General features: G+C 37.1%; 1 protein-coding gene across 1 annotated transcript; it reads right to left on the bottom strand.

Moving 5' to 3' along the window:
- Positions 1-626: 626 nt before the first annotated feature.
- LOC126976211 (venom protease-like) lies at positions 627-16,994 on the bottom strand. Its single transcript, XM_050824461.1, has 8 exons — positions 16,877-16,994; positions 15,321-15,412; positions 10,048-10,184; positions 7,305-7,435; positions 4,542-4,710; positions 3,947-4,191; positions 2,246-2,406; positions 627-837 (listed from the first exon to the last, which is right to left on the bottom strand). The coding sequence occupies exons 1-8, from the start codon at positions 16,938-16,940 to the stop codon at positions 676-678; spliced, it is 1,161 nt and encodes a 386-aa protein (XP_050680418.1). The 5' UTR covers positions 16,941-16,994; the 3' UTR covers positions 627-675.
- Positions 16,995-17,301: the final 307 nt, after the last annotated feature.

Genomic DNA, 17,301 nt, shown 5'->3' with positions numbered 1-17,301 from the left:
TCCTGCCGCCAAAATCCACCTTTGGACAACACGCCACAAATTTGGATATCATCCCCACCATCTGGATGTGTGGCGGTCTTTCACAGTGCGGTTTTCAAGGAGCTTTCTTCCACGTACTACAAAGCTGTGGATTGAGCTTCCTTGTGGGTGTTTCCGGGATGTTACGGCATGGGTACCTTGAAAAAAGCGCGTACACCTCCGAGAGTAGCATCGCTCATGTGATTTAGTTGACTCGTACGCTCGTTTGTCTTCCTTTCCCATAAAAAAAAGTATGTAGATTTAAGGTGTCTACTTACTAAGAAATATTTTAAAAATATTAATATAGACGCCGTGTTGGTAGGCCCCCCTCATAAGATGGATCGACGATCTGGTCAAGATCACCGGAATACGTTGGATGAGGGCAGCGCAGGACCGATCGTCGTGGAAATCTTTGGATGAGTCCTTTGTCCAGCAGTGGACGTCTTCCGGCTGATGATGATGTCTAAAAATATATTAATAGATGTTGACAGCCCTTAGTGAACAGAATGTAGCACTTCATCAGATGAAGACCCAGCTCGAAAAAAAGCTTTCATTAAGCTTTTGAATGAAAGGGAATCTATAATAATTCGAAGAAAACTACAATGAAATATATTATATAAGTTCTGTATTCAAGAGAAAAAAGAATAAATGCAGGTTTTAGAAGATTGTGTTCTGCAGTATCCACTCGAGGTACATATCAACCTTGGTGTAGAGACCAGGGTGACTCTTCTCTCCACATCTCACCCCCCAGGATACAATGCCGATGATTGACCACCGACCACTTGACACCTGGTACATCAAAGGACCGCCGCTGTCACCCTGTAAATGTATTTTATTAACAGGATCAGTGCGTTAGGGGATCTAAAAGGTGTCGTACGTTTTTCAGCCAGTGCAGTGCCAAAAATCGAGTTCTCTTCCTATGTGCGTGAGACCGTATAATCATAAATGAGTATCACAGATCTATGTATATCACAGAGACAAATATACATACATGTTTCCCGTTTCAAGTTTCACTCAAAAGTTGATTAAAAATAATTAGAGATCGAAGAGGTCCCTAACGCACTAAGTAGGGATGGTAATTTTTTAGGAGATTCTTCAGCTCTCATACGTACTGCGTTAAACGCGCCCTATGTACAATACGCACGGTTATGAGATGTAATCGGTCGCTAATGTGTTAATCTTAGATTAAGGATTGCTCTCTTCTGCGCTCCAACTAGATACAGAAGTAGCTAAGAACAATAGCTTTTTTATTACGGCGACTATTAGATGCTTGTGTGCGTGGCATCTTGACACTCAATTGCATCTTTCAAATTTTGTAACACACATTTGTCACATTGAAATTAATACAATACTTATTGATGATTCTATAGTATACTATCTAATCTATATAAGTATATAATACGTATAATCTTAGTATATATAAATTACATGACACGTTGTTTGTCCGCGATGGACTCCTAAACTAATGAACGGATTTTTATAGGGATTACTTCATGGAGTGCAGTTTGGTCCAACTTGAGAGATAGGATAGTTATTATTTCGATTTGCGACCCATAATTATTTTTATTTTCAATATTTGTTTTGTATCGACATATTTTCTATGAGAGAATTTAGTGACGCAGGGTTTGACAGTTCCGCTGTGAAACAATTTCATTATAACAACAGGGAGCATTTTTTACGAAATCATTCTTCCTATAAAACAGTATTTTTTTAATATCTACAGAACAACGTCTGTCGGGTCAGCTAGTATAATATATAATATGTATAACACAAAGTCTTTCTTATTTCTTGTAGTATTATTTTTACAAAGTTCAGCGGAGATCAATACTTAATCTAAGCTATTAATTTTTGAAATTATAATACTTTTGGCGCGTTAGAGAAATATTATCAAAATTAATTTTTAGGGTGCGCGCGCGCACCATCACGCATATTCCACATTCTGATGTTAGCTGGACTAGACCATTTGTATCATACTTCAATTACGCCTCTTGTTGTATGTTTACTCAACCACAACCAATGGACGAGAATTACATAAGTTTCATTAGTTGTATTTAATACCTTCTTTATTACAATATTGTTTTTTCTACAAACGTTAAATGACACGAGGAATATTTTTAAAGGATTTTTGTTTTATTACGCCAAGGAACAAAATACGCCTAGTGATCCTGTTGTTCACAGAGCACTGGGTCCTCAAACTCAATAAAATGTATAAGTTTAAAAATCTCACCTGACAAGCATCTTTTCCACCTTCGCGACCGCCAGCGCAGATCGTCTCGTCGAAGACCGAGTCAGTGAACGAATTAACACACTCGTCATGGTTCCACACCGGCACTGATACTTCCATCAGAACATTACTGTTTGGTCCTCCGTACCATAATGTTCCCCAGCCTGAAATATCCGGGTTACTACAGAAAAGGCTCGGTGAATATCATATAATACATGTAGTGGTCAAGAACGGCGAGCTACGAGCGAGTACGAATGTTGCGGTACTCGTCTTGGCTCGGGTGTAATCGTCGTGCGGTCTCAGACTATACAGGGTGGCATTTTGAGAGCGGTGATGGCCAAGTCGGAAACTACGAGGCTTAGAGAAAAGTCTAAGTCTAAAATAACTGCATATTTCGTTTTTTTTTAATTTCTTGAACTTTTGACGGAAATCAACCCGAACAATTTTTCAAAAGAAATTACAAACTGTATTATTGGACCAATTGACTTTGTTGCTGATAAGGATCAATCTTTGCAAAGAAATGTATTCCTTAAAATGAAAGGAAATACCATATTTAAACACGCAAGAAAGCTCACCTCCTATTCAAACTTTTTGTTAGAAATCTTACTTTTTTTGTTGATATTTTATCGAGAATCAATCCTGTCGTGGTATTAAATGCAGTAAGGTCATTAGAAAGACGTGTAAATATAGGAATTTGAGTCAACGGAAACCATTTTGAGCAACTTATTGGATAGGTAAGAGTAAGATGTGAAAAGCAATTTGTAAAATTTTTCTATTTCCTTTCATTTTTAGTAATACATATCTTTCCAAAGTATGATCCTTATCATCATCAGAGTCCATTAGTTCAATAATACAGGATGTATTTTTTTTGAAATATCATGCGGGACAATTTCCGTCAAAATATTAAGCAATTTAAAAAAAACTAAATCTGCAGTTATTGTTTTCTTATAAATCGAAGGCATGACTCCATTTCTCCAATACTCGTAGTTTCCAACTTGGCCATCACCGCCCTTCTCAAAAAACCGTCGTTGCAACCCCCCACTTTTAGGATGTAATTATTTTACACGCTGTATATTAAAAATTTGTATTCTAGGTCAAGTTCCTAATGGTTACGGTCACATTAAGTTTAGATCTATCTACCTTTCTTCAGATATTAAACATTTATTACCGCCTTTTAATTTTGAAGATGCTTAGTTTTATGATGACATCAATAACTAAGGCTATTGTCTCCTATTTTACGCCGTACGCAACGTCTCGTTACGCTGTAGGCTGCCTCATAATGCTTACTATATAAATGTACTGTTATGGTCTCTTTCACACGTCGACGCTGGCGTGTTGACGTCGACATCCGAACACCGTGCGCCGCGTCTCTAGTCATTTCGAACCATTGCAGCGTGAAGGTCGTCGCTCACGTCACACAAAATTTTGAGGTTTGATAAAGGAATAGACGAATTGTTGATTGAATCAGAAGTCTTATAATCTAGTGTATGATAAAAGTGACAAGAATCATAGAAACAATATTTATAAGCATCAATATTGAGAAAAATTTGTGATGCAGCCACTGAGCCACCTGCGTCACGCCAGACGTTTTGACCGCCGACGCTGTGCGTTGCGTCCAGACGATGGAAGCCACGGAATTGAACGTTGAAGCTAACGCCAGACGCCGCGTACAGCATGAAATAGGAGACCATAGCCTTAACTTACCAACAATTGTAGATAGCTCATTATCCAGCTGCAAGCCCCTCGGAGGTAGACAGATGGGCCACACATAGGTGTTGAACACGGCTGGCCGATGCAGCTTCAGTATCGCTATATCGTTGTGGTAGTTCGAGTGCTCATACATTTCGTGTTGACGTATCTCAATCACCCTGAAGTTATACGATCTTGAGTCATTGGTCCTCTTCAGATCGTATTCCCCAAGACGGACGGACAATTCTTCAGCTTTCCATCTGGTGAAATATAATCTATGTATATGTCGTATGCAGTGCCGCTCAGGATTCTTGAAAACCCAAAAATTCTGAGTGGCACTACACTTGTACTCATCACCTTGAGACTTATGACGTTAGGTCTCATTTGCTCAGTAAATCACATAATCAAATAATGCTTACATATTACTGATTCACAGCAGAAAAAGAGCGCCGTTGTGGTATCCATAATCTAGGCGGCATCTTGTGCAAAGAAGCCTCTCATTGATAAATGCCCTGAGTCACCCTTAGGCATGGGTTTCGTTAATTCTTTATATGCCCCGGGGAAGCACAGGGCAAATCTTGGAGAAGGAAGTTAAATAAGAAGTAATTACCGCCTAGTACAGTGAGCTGCAGTGAGCACGTGTCTGTCGGTGATGAGTGCTCCTCCGCAGTACTGCTCGTAGCCCTCGGGCGTGACCGAGGCCATCCAAGGCCACTCGCGTGGGACGGCAGGCCGCGCTCCAGTCAGACGGCCTTGGGCCCGGGTGCTGAGGCCGCAACCTGCAATACTCACCAATATGGTAATTACTCAAATATGTCATTGTAGTTATGTTTAAAAGTTGAAATTAATTTAAAAATACAAAGATTACGATATAGTCCACTGATTTTGAAATGAAAACCTCTTTAGGCTGGCTGGTATTTTTTGTCATGGGAAAAAATCAATAAACTCGCGACATTGTGACTTTTAACTGTGACCAAATAACAACACTTCATTTAAAAGTATTTCCTGCACAAGAAAATAAGCTTTCACTTCTGTACGCACTCCGCAGTGCCACTGTTTTTTTTAAATTCTATCCATCCAGTGTGGTGCTTCAGTCTCTTCAGAGGTGCCACATTGATTAAAGACATATTGAAGCGTTAAAGTGTTTCTATGGAAACGCCACCATGTCAGTCCGTCTCCAGGATCAGATCTCGAAGCCTATCCGACTGCAGCAGGGAGTCAGACAAGGCGATGTCATATCGCCGAAGCTGTTCACCGCTGTGTTGGAAGATGTCTTTAAGCTTCTGGATTGGAACGGACTGGTCATCAATATCAACGGCGAATACATGACCTTCAATTCGCAGACGATATCGTAATCATGGCTAAGACTATGGAAGACTTAAGCCATATGCTCGATAGCCTCGATACAGGTTCCCAAGGAGTAGGTCTCAAAATTAAAATGGACAAGACGAAGATCATGTCTAATGTCCATGTCACACCTATTCCCGTAATAATTGGGAACTGAACTCTCGAAATTGTTGACGAGTACGTCTACCTTGGACAAACAATCCAGTTAGGCAGGTCCAATTTCATGATAGAGGTCACTCGTCGAATCCAACTCGGATGGGCAGTGTTCGGGAAGTTCTGTAAAATCTCCTCGTCCTAAATACCACAGTGTCTGAAGACGAACGTTTTCAACCAGTGTGCTTTGTCAGTGATGACTTACGGTCGGCAGACGTGGTTGCTAACTATGAGCTTGGTGAGAAAGCTCTTGGTCGCTCAGAGGGCAATGGAGAGGGCTATGCTCGGAGTTTCCCTGCGAGATCGAATCAGAAATGAGGAGATCCGTAGGAGAACCAAAGTCGAAAGCAAACATAGCCCAAATGATTGCTAAACTAAAATAAGCAAATAAGTCGACGGGCAGGTGTACCACGTACCGGAAGACGCAGTGTTGGTAGGCCTCCCACAAGATGTACCGACGATCCGGTCAAGATAGCCGGAATAAGTTGGACGAGGGCAGCACAGGACCGATCGTCATGGAGATCTTTGGGGAAAGCCTTTGTCCAGAAGAGACGATGATCCAGTGGCCTTTATTCGCTATAGAACTAACTCTTGATGGTTAAAAATATTTTCTAAGTTTTATAGCGTAGTTTTTAGTTTAGGATAAAATATAATTTATTTCATAAATTATTAGTTTTAAAAACAGTAATTCTTTTAGTATCCTGGTTAGGATATTATGTCCAATTATGTAATGATTATATTGTCATAGGTGCTTGATACGAGTACATAGTAATAACAATTTTAGAGAAAATAGGTTATCTTGAAGTGGGTGAAAATCACGTTCCTGGACACAGGCGAAGGACCATCAAAAATACAGAAGGCAGCTACTCACTTAAGGAATAAATACCTGCTAAAGTAACATTCAAATTCCACCATTTCTTTAGATGACGCCATAACGCATTTATATTATGATCCGACTGAACTCGTATGAATTCTGAATGTGAGAACGTCCGACTCCAATCGGATGCATCTGTAGGAGGTAGTGCTTTTAGCATATCATGGTTACGTAGCCTCTAATCTTAGATATGGTATACTACTAACGTGACAACAGTACATAAAAACTTTTTATAAGAGTTATGCGTACGTTACCGACGCCAAAAAATATTTTAGTCTTTTGGTGTACGATAATATGAATTCAAATGGTTTCTTTTATGATTGAATAGTTTACTAACTTTATAATTTATTATAAACTTTTAATTTGTATCAAAATAGTATACATATTCCGTTAGTTTAGAGTAATTGTTGTACATAAAACTCATACGCATAGTATCTAAAATGGATAAAAAAAGAAACGAAAATGAATCAGATTATAAGTGAGTTCATAGAAATCTGTCATATTTTATGTCTACTGAGCAGCCACCACAAAATCCCATAGACAGACAGTTTTAACACCTATTTTACTTATAAATTAATATCCATATAAATCTTATAAAAAGGCAGATTTTAATTTTTACTTCTAATAAACTCAAACACTTCTTGACATTGGTCAAGTATACGATAATATTAGAGTTAAATTGTATGTCGCTAACCAGTAGATTACTATATAATTATATGATTTAGATTAATAAAAAAAATAGAGTGCACTAGAAAACTTATAAATAAATAGTCCAAAACTCAGTAGACCTAAAGTTGTAACGCATTTTGTCTCTTATATCGACAATTATTTTGAAGACAGTGATAAAATACACATAACGGATATCTTATTGGTCGTTCTGAAATACGGACCTAAGTCACTTAATGATATATAATACTAATAATATTTGAATTCCTACAAACATAAAGGACAACAAATAAAACACAGTTATATACTACAGGGTGTTCTTTAATTACAGACCTCTATTCTCTGCTTTGGATATCTTAAAATTGATTTCGTTTTCATCACGCGGCGCGGTGGCGGGCAGGTCGCCTGCGACAGCTTCAGAAGATCCCTCTACGAAGGAATCTGGACAGCAAACTCCTATAGCCCTGGACAGAGATTGATAGGTCCGTAAATAAGCCGTGTTTTCTATTAGTTTTGGTTCTGAAGGAAAAACTTCCTTGCAGATTAATAAAGGATTGAACATGGCATTGCTGGATCCAGAATTCAAGTCTGTGATTCGAAGAGCCAGTCCTAGTAAGTTGTTGTTAGTTTGAACTAACCATGGAAAAAGACTTAGCTTTGAATGAAAAACGATTAGTTTTAGTTTTGAATGAGAAACAACCTTACTGATAACCTACTTTTTGATTGATAATAGCAGGGTTTAATCTAGAATTCAAGTTTTCTCTGATTCGGAGAGTCAGTCATACTATGTTGCTTTTAGTAAAAACAACATGGGAAAAATGCTGTTAGCTTTGAGGGAAAGATTATAAGTTTTGATTTTGAATAAGAAACATACTTGCGGATCAAGTAAGGATTGATAATGGCAAGGCGGGAACCAGAATTCAAGTCTATGATTTCGAGCCAGTCATACTCATAGAGGTCTCACTTCAAAATAGATTTTGTTATCTGAATTTTTAAGCTATTGCATAGCTTCTATCGCGGGCTTTGAGCGTGGGGACCGAATTCAGAAAATCCGTAACGAAAATAACCTAACACTTACTTACTAGATGTATATAGATATTTCGGCACGCTTTTTACACTTGCCGTGGAACAGCGGTTATCACTAATGCTCGTTGTACAGAAGGTCCCAGGTTCGAGCCTTTTTATCACGTTTTTTTAATTTTTATTATTATGACAAGCATTTTTATTTAGTTTTTAGTTTCACCTGTCCCGTTGTCTGTCTGTAATCAAATCTTGCAAGTTAAATTTTACTCAGCTCCCGTTTGCTTTTTTAATTAAAAATTATTTTAATTAAAAAAAATACTGCATAAATAACTATAATTGCATAAGTTGATAAAAAATGCTACGCAATAGCTTCACCGCGGCAGTCCCCGAGTGCCACATGTCTTTTTTATTCGTAATTTCGCGGTCTGTCGGTAGGTATTGTTTGTACAACGCACAGCAAGAATTCTTTTAAAAAATATTCAATATAACTAAGCTATGATTTTAAAATAAATGTAGGTATACATCCTTAGTTATAGTCTTAGCTATAAGTAAATAACTGTAATTTCGTCCCGCAGTATGTTGATCCTAAAAGGTATCCAACTCTGTGATATTAATAACAAGTTTTGTGATAAACGCCATCTTGTGTCAATAACATGACACAACACAGTACATTCGAAACGCATGTGGAAACTAAGTAAAAATTATATTTGTGTTAGTTCCTGCTACTGTCGCTGTTGCAATGTTCCTTACGGTAGTTTCATTCGTAAATCATAGTCATAGATAACAGCCGTTCCCAATATACTATGTACAGATAGATATAAATTACTACCTACTACTGTCAGTAATTAGCTGTCAATAATCTGAAGCTGTCCCAATATACCCGATAAGTTATTCTTATCGCCTTATATTGGGACTCGTGAATTGCAATTTCCATACAAACTTCTATCGCTGGTAAGCTATACGTCGTCGTCGATTGACAGCAAGCGTGTACGGATAAGGTGAGTTATCGTCGATAAATTTATTGGGACAGAAAAGTCAACGATAGTTACGATTTTTATCTCAAGTAAGAGATAGACTGAATATTGGGAATGGCCGTAAGAGTATTAATATGCTGACATAGATAGGCAACTCGGCACATTAAATTTTCTTACCCGTTAGCGCCATCTGGACGCTTTCTGAGTGTATTACAGTACTAATGAATGCGTGTGTAAGTGTATTTATCCAAATACTTTTTGCAATGTTTTTTCTATTCACTATTTTGTTGTATGTATTACTTCAACTAAAATAACAGTTAATCAAGTGTATCTAAAAGTACTCTCGGAGTTAATCCACGTAAATAGGAGTTTAATTATTTCGAAATGCGAAAAAAATTTGTATGCAGTAGCTGTACTCAAGCAGACGCCATTTGCAACAAATAAAATATTGTTTTAAAGTTATAAGAACTGTCAAAGTTACAAACTCCGTTTCTACGTCGGCATACAAATATGGCGTTAGTTTCAGTGAAAAAATTAATGGTCTAAGTTACCATAGTATGTTCGTAGTATGAACTGACCTCTACTATTTACCACTGGACTGGCGGCTGTCAAAGTGCTTTGATGCCTATTTGATATTCGCCATTGTGGCGCTGTTGGCCATGTAGCGATAGTCTGCGGTACTAAAACGAGTGACGACGACCACAGCTAAACAAACATCGATAGGAAAACTATTTCCAAAAAAATAATGTGTACTTTATTACGTTCATTCCTGAAGTATAAATAACAGGAAAAACGATCGAAATTAATTCAAAATGAAAAAAAAAAATTCAGCGTATTGTACACTTAACTCGCAGCCATTAGTATTATACGTCAAAATTAGTTCTCTGGACACTCGCGAGTGGCGCTTCAAATAGGCACAAAAAATTTGCTGTCAAACATATTATGGAAAAGCCTGTTCAGTGATATTTATACAGGTCAGTGGTAGTATGGGAACCACTCCTACCACCAAGTATCCATCCCTTCTCCGTGGTAGTAATAATTATTAAGTTATTATTACGAAGCTAAATGTGTGCACTTACGAATGCTGTATGATGCAAAGGTAATCCATGAACTTCATGAAGTCTCTCTTAAATTCATCCTGCACACAGTAATGTAGATGACGACAGTGTCCAGTCTTACCACCCGGTAGGAGACACGCCTGGTGAGGGATATTGGGCTGAAAAAGAATTACATTTATTTCTTTCCTTTATTACGTCACAAAATTCACAATATATAGATATAATAATACTATTTCCCATAATCATAATAAATTTATAACACCTTGGATTAAGGATTGGTCTCCGCTGCGGTCCAACTAGATACCGCACTACCTAAGAATAACAGCTATTTAATTTCGGCAACTATTAGATGCTTGTGTGCGTGGCGTCTTGACACTAAATGGCAACTTTCAAATTTTGTAACATACGCTTCGTGTTATTGTACTTTTAAATTAATAAAATATACAAAACTTACTGATGATATGTATTCTCAGTGTTTTTCATTTTCTTGTAGTATTATTTAATAAAGTTTCACTACGCAACCCGTCATTATAGTTTCAATTATTAGCAAAGTTTAGCAGAACGTGGCACGTCAACGTCACACATTGTTCTAGGCTGGCTCGAGTACGCCCACTATTTGGGCGTAGTATTATCGAATATATAAAATTCTCGTGTCATGGTGTTAAACTTTGAACTCCTCCGAAACGGCTTGACCGATTCTCATGAAATTTTGAGTGCATGTTGGGTAGGGCTGAGAATCGGACAACATCTATTTTTCATCCCCCTAAATGTTAAGGGTGGTCCACGCCAAATTTTTGTAAGTATATGGTATTAGTAAAAGGCATAAAAGTCATTTATTTTCTCAAAATTGATTCCTTTAGAATTATTTTTGAAGTCATTCACTTAAAAATTAGATGCAAAATAAATGATTGAAAATACTATAGATTAGCCTGTACATTTGTTTACAATGAAAGTACAAAAAATATTATGAAACGGAACATAATATAACAGGGTTCCCACCAAAAAACACTAATCAGTAATGTCTACGTCTCAGAAACTATACAGGATGTCCCAAAGTTATGGGACATGAAGGGAAAGTACCTTAAATATCGAAGATAGGCTATTTTACTGCAAGAAGAGTTTATGTTATTTTTAAAAGTTAGTACTTCTGCAGTCAAAGATTTTCTAAAAAATACTTGCCTCGTCTGGGAATCGAACCGACTTAAATGTAAAAAAAAAACCCTACTTTTATGATGCCAATCGAAAGAATGGCCAAAAACTAATAACTCTTCTTAAGTAACATAGTATTTTAAAAGAAAGGAACAACGTAAAATGAATGTTTTCCTACTTGGATTGGTACGAATGGACCGATTAGAAGGCCGGCCAGATCCCCGGACCGTACACCATTAGATTTCTTCTTTTAGGGATACGTGAAAGACATGCTATACAAAAAACGATACGAATACAATGTTACTAAAGAAGAGTTATTAGTTTTTGGCCATTCTTTCGATTGGCATCATAAGAGTAGGTGTGTTTTTTTTTTAATTTAAGTCGGTTCGATTCCCAGACGAGGCAAGTAATTTTTAGAAAATCTTTGAATCCAGAATTACTAACTTTTAAAAATAACATAAAGTCTTCTTTCAGTAAAATATCTATCTTAGATATTTAAGGTACTTTCCCTTCATGTCCCATAACTTTGGGACAACCTGTATATTTTATCCTTTTTAAAAAGAGTCGGCCACCAAATAAATAAAAACAAAATAATAGTATGATGAAATATTGTGTATATATAGTACTAATAATATAAATAAAACTAGCTGACCCAGCAAACGTTGCATTGCCGCTTTTAAAATCGCGATACAAAAGTAACTGTTGATCGTAGATGGGTAAAAATTTGAAGTTGTATGTATTTTTAATGCTGACTCATATTCAAACAAATTAAAAAAAAATGTCAAAAAAATAAAAAAAAATAGGCGTGGACCACCCTTAGAATTTAGGGGGATGAAAAATCGATGTTGTCTGATTCTCAGACCTACCCAATATGCACTCAAAATTTCATGAGAATCGGTCAAACCGTTTCATTCATGAGAATTTTATATATTAGATTTATATCGCAAAACAACCTTCGCCAGGTCAGCTAGTATAATATAGACAAAGACATTTAAGGGATATACAGAGAAAAGGAAAGCGAATCTATTGTGACAGTAATCGGTTTTGATCGACGAGTCGTTAAAACTCAGCCACACTACTTTTTACCAGTGCGAGGCTCCTTCGCACAGTATGCCGGCTAGATTATGGGTACCACAACGGCGCCTATTTCTGCCGTGAAGCATTACTGTGTTTCGGTCTGAAGGGCGCCGTAGCTAGTGAAATTAATGGGCAAATGAGACCTAACGTCTTATGTCTCAAGGTGATGAGCGCAATTGTAGTGTAGCCCAGAATTTTTGGGTGGTTCATGAATCCAGAGCGGCGCTGCATTATAATGGGTAGGGCGTATCAATTACCATCAGCTGAACGTCCTGCTCGTCTCGTCCCTTATTTTCATTAAAAAAAGGCTATTAAACTAGCTATAACCATTGACAGATCGATAACGCATTGTTCGGATTATAGGTTGTGTATACAATGGTATATTGCAATATGGATATGATACCCATATTGCTGAAATCATAATTTTGTGCGGCGGCCATCTTGGATTTCAAAAATGATCATAAAATCGTTATCTGCACCCTCGAGAACCTCGGACACGATATCCATATTGCTGAAATCATAATTACGAGCGGCGGCCATCTTGGATTTCAAAAATGATCACAAAATCGTTCTCTGCACCCTCGACAACCTCGGACACGATATCCATATTGCTGAAATCATAATTTTGTGCGGCGGCCATCTTGGATTTCAAAAATGATCACACAATTATTCTCTGCACCCTCGAGAACCTCGGACACGATATCCATATTGCTGAAATCATAAATTTGTGCGGCGGCCATCTTGGATTTCAAAAATGATCACACAATCGTTCTCTGCACCCTCGAGAACCTCGGATACGATAACCATATTGCTGAAATCATAATTTTGTGCGGCGGCCATCTTGGATTTCAAAAATGATCCCAAAATCGTTCTCTGCACCCTCGAGAACCTCGGACACGATATCCATATTGATGAAATCATAATTTAATCTTGGATTATTCTAACTTCCCTAAAGTACATACATACAAAAATCCCGCGTGGCATAATATTCAAAATAATATTACGTAAATTTTATTTTAGTACTTTCCGACTTCCATTTACCTTTATATTTCAACAAATACGCTGTCGCATCATCATTATTTTTTTACTATGGTTCCCGCTTTGTACTTGTTTGCTAAAATCTTACCTAATATGAGGCCGAGAGACACGAACACAGTGCCTTCCTTGACAGTGGTCACGGGCGTACTGCTGGCATGAGTGAGCATGCAACCAAGACGTCGCGTTTGGTTTGTTACGAAAAAAATTAATATAAAATAATTCACAAAGCGTATTGATAAATCCCACAATGAAAACTTATAAATACTAATAAACTATCGAATAAAATAAGTTTTGTGTTTATAGCTATCATAGTTTTCCGATAATATAAACAATTCAAATAAAAAAGACTATTTTTCAAAAAATAAATCTATCGACATTTTTTTTCGTAATCGTGTTTTCGAAACAGCGATAACTTAGATAAAGAAATGAAGATAAACATGTCAAAAAATTGGAACCGTAGTATTTGTAGAAGTATTTTAAGTAGATTTTTAAAAATGTTACTTTTTAGGACTATAGCGCCTTAAGTGACATTCCTCACTTCTGGGGCTTAAGGCCAAGAGTAAGCAGAAAACATGCAAACATGGTGTTTTTAGACAAGTTTTGTGGTGAAGGTTTCGAGCTATGAACACTACTTAATCCTGTTACACATATCCTTAAGTCTAATTTTTAGGTTGCTAATGCTTGCTGTTGGTTATAGTAAACACTGCCGAGCCTTTTTGAACTACCACTTTTCTTTGAAGTTAAACAAGTTTTTTGGCATGGCGTGACGCATATTTTTGGTACTACTCTCAGAAAAGTTATTCTTATAACTTGTACTTTTTTATGTAGGTTCATTTATTCAGATTAGTAGTGAATAACGAGGATTGTAAGCATATAAACTGTTTTCCACGCAAGAATTTTGAAAATATTGGCTTTGTTACATAGATGGCGGGCCGGGATGAACTCATATCGCTCAAGGTCGCTGGCATTAGTGTCGCCTTAACTAATCAATTTAAGATTTGAAAGAGCGATATATTAAGGCTGGTGACCGAGAAAACGGCCTTGAGGAATCGAGCGGAGCTAGGTTACCTCTCTCGCACAAGATCGCCATAGTTTTAATTCAGAATTAGAAGCATTTTTTATTTTATTGCAAACAATATAGAATTTTCTTTACAAAACTAACAAAACTGTGTCGTGTTAAATAGTATTGGTGTACAATTAATAAATTTTCGTCTAGACTGAATAATTAGCACGGCTCCAACTGTAAAAGTTAGGGGCATTTTGGTGATATTTTTTCTCACTGTCTAAAATAAATAGAAATGTAATGAATTTTCTTCTTATATTCTGTAGATATATAATTATTTTTTGTAAAAATGTAAGCTTTATATAAACCGTCAAGAAATAGATTCAACGATGCGCCATGCTGGCGATTTCTTGGGATTAAGTTTAAGTCAATTTCCTAATATGCCACGGCTAGCTTAAGGCGAAGAGTAAGCAGAAAACACGCAAACAAGGGGTTTTTACAAAAGTTTTGTGGTGAAAATATAGCATTTGGAGGTATGAACACTACTTTATCCTGTTACACATACTCTTAAGTCTTACTTGTAGGTTGCTAATGCTTGCTGTTAGTTAAAGTTAACACTCCAGAGCAATTATGAACTACCAGTTTTTTTGCAGTTAAACAAGTTTTTTCTCGGCATGATGCATTTGTTTAGTATACTGCTCTCATAAAAGTTGTTCTTAAAGCTTTTACTTTGTTGTGTTGGTACATTTATTAAGATTAGTAATCAATAATGAGGATTGTAAGCAATCAAACTGTTTGCGCCTGTTAAAATGTTAAATTTTTGACACAAGAATTTTGAAAAATTGGCTTTGTTACATAGGAGCCGTGAACTCATATCGCTCAAGGTCGCCGGCATTTAGTGTCGCCTTAATTGGAAGAGCGCTGCGAAGTAACACGAGAGGTGCGGTTTAAATTCCCTCATCATACATAAATTTTGGTACAAATTAAATGATATATATTAATATTTGTTTAATAACATATTACTTACTTGTGCTTGATTAAGTTCAACAAATCGCTTAGTTCGGCCATGACCGATGTGCATTCCTCCCGCGGCTATAACATCGCCCCATGCTGGATCCACTGTGGATTCACAGACATAAGTTTTACTTCAGACAAGAAATCACTAACCGCCTTATTCATAATATGACGCTTATCGAAGGTATAAACCTATATTAGTTAAATGTGTCTTAAGCCTTATTATTGTATATTTATATATAAACGTGTATTAAGTCTTATGGAACGTTCGATAAAATTCCGTCATAATCGTTTGATAAACCTCCGATAGCTAATACGTCTCTGTCTACAGACGACACCACAGGGTATGCTTCCTACACTGGCCATGCCAACATGTCCCGGGATAGCGTCGACGAGAACCAAAACAAAATTGTGTCTGAAATCGAGACTATGTTATGCGATGCAGTCTCGGAATGGGGCCGACAATATTTTGTCCAGTTTTAGCCTAAGAATATACAAGTTACACCTGCGCTAAAAAGTCTGCCTATGTCGTATCCCCTTGATTCGAGATCGCTCCTTTAACTGCCACAGCCTGTTAATATTGAGCGACGTTCAGTTCCCTTGTCACTTGGAAGAGAAGGCCAAACTGGCCTCTAAAAAGCTTACTGTACTCAATAAGGCGAGACAGTACTTCACTACAAGCCACCGCCTGCAGCTATATAAGGCATAAGCAAATTTGGCCTGACATGGAGTTCTTTCTGTTTTCACCTCTAGATGGGTGATCCCCAGTACCAGATTCTTCCATTTGACTACATATAATGGATATACATCTCTGATCGGCTTAATTACTTTCCGTTGTGTAGAGATGTGGGTTTTCTTTGCATCTTCTACTAATTCCACCACCAGACAAAACGATATAATGCGATATTCCACCCGTATCATATTGACGTCTGGCATTCTTTATCTGTAAATTAAATACCGGTAGCAGTATTCCGGAATCAATACGATTTAGGGACCCTCAAGCTGAGAGCATATCCCCAACATAAAGGCTGGTAACGTATCTTTTGACCCCTGGTGATGTGGAATTTAGGGGCAGTTACCTCACCACACTCATCATTTGAGCCCCTTGCTTGTTTGCCCCCTCCTATATAAAAAACTGTATCAATAATTAAAATATTTAAGAAAAACTGTTTGAACAAACATTTTATTTGTGATAAAAGCAAATTTCGCGATGACAGTGTAATAAAATGATCATTTACGCTAAGCAGAGCCCATTCAAGAGCAGGAAGCATTGAATAGCCGAGAATAGAAGAGAAAAACCCACCCCACGACAGCACAAAAATAGTCTTTTAAGCGAGCATGAAGTTGCCTGCCTCGGAGTCGCAAATTGAACAGAACTTAAGAATAAAAACAAAACGAGAGATAATATTTAACGTAATGAAAATAGTAAGAAGTATATACCTAGGGCTGAACATCATACAGCCTGAGGATATACAGCCTATTTCGGCTGCAAGGACCTAGAAAGCAACAAACCTATCGAAGACCCACATTAATTAACAATTGATAATTAGACAAAGATTGTCTGCTTACGTTCAGTCAATCTCCCATCAACGCCAAGCACCACACAAAGCGAAAAAATAAAAAGAACCTTCATCGCGAGATTTCTGAGCGCGACTGAACGTTTTAAATAAACTATTTAGGACACACGGATGTTCAACTTGTGATATATAGTAATCCACAGGATGTGTGATAGCAAAAATTATACTTTTATCAATTTTTAACGCGAAATATGCTTGATTATAATATGAATTTAATAAAAAGTGGTTTGATTTTGTTTTCAATTCGTTTAAATGAAATACTCTAATAATTTGATGGCCTTTTAGCTCAGTGGAAAGTTAGCCTAATTTCTGAGCTAGAAGCTCCCGGGTTCGTATCAAATGAGTGTTTGTCTCATGGTCAAATTCAAATTTAAAAAAATCTATATTGCCTGTAAAAATTTATAAGTTACTAGTGGA

This window comes from Leptidea sinapis, chromosome 2 (assembly GCF_905404315.1).
Source record: "Leptidea sinapis chromosome 2, ilLepSina1.1, whole genome shotgun sequence".
Lineage (NCBI taxonomy): Eukaryota > Metazoa > Arthropoda > Insecta > Lepidoptera > Pieridae > Leptidea > Leptidea sinapis.
This window is presented reverse-complemented; position numbering and strand designations above follow the sequence as displayed.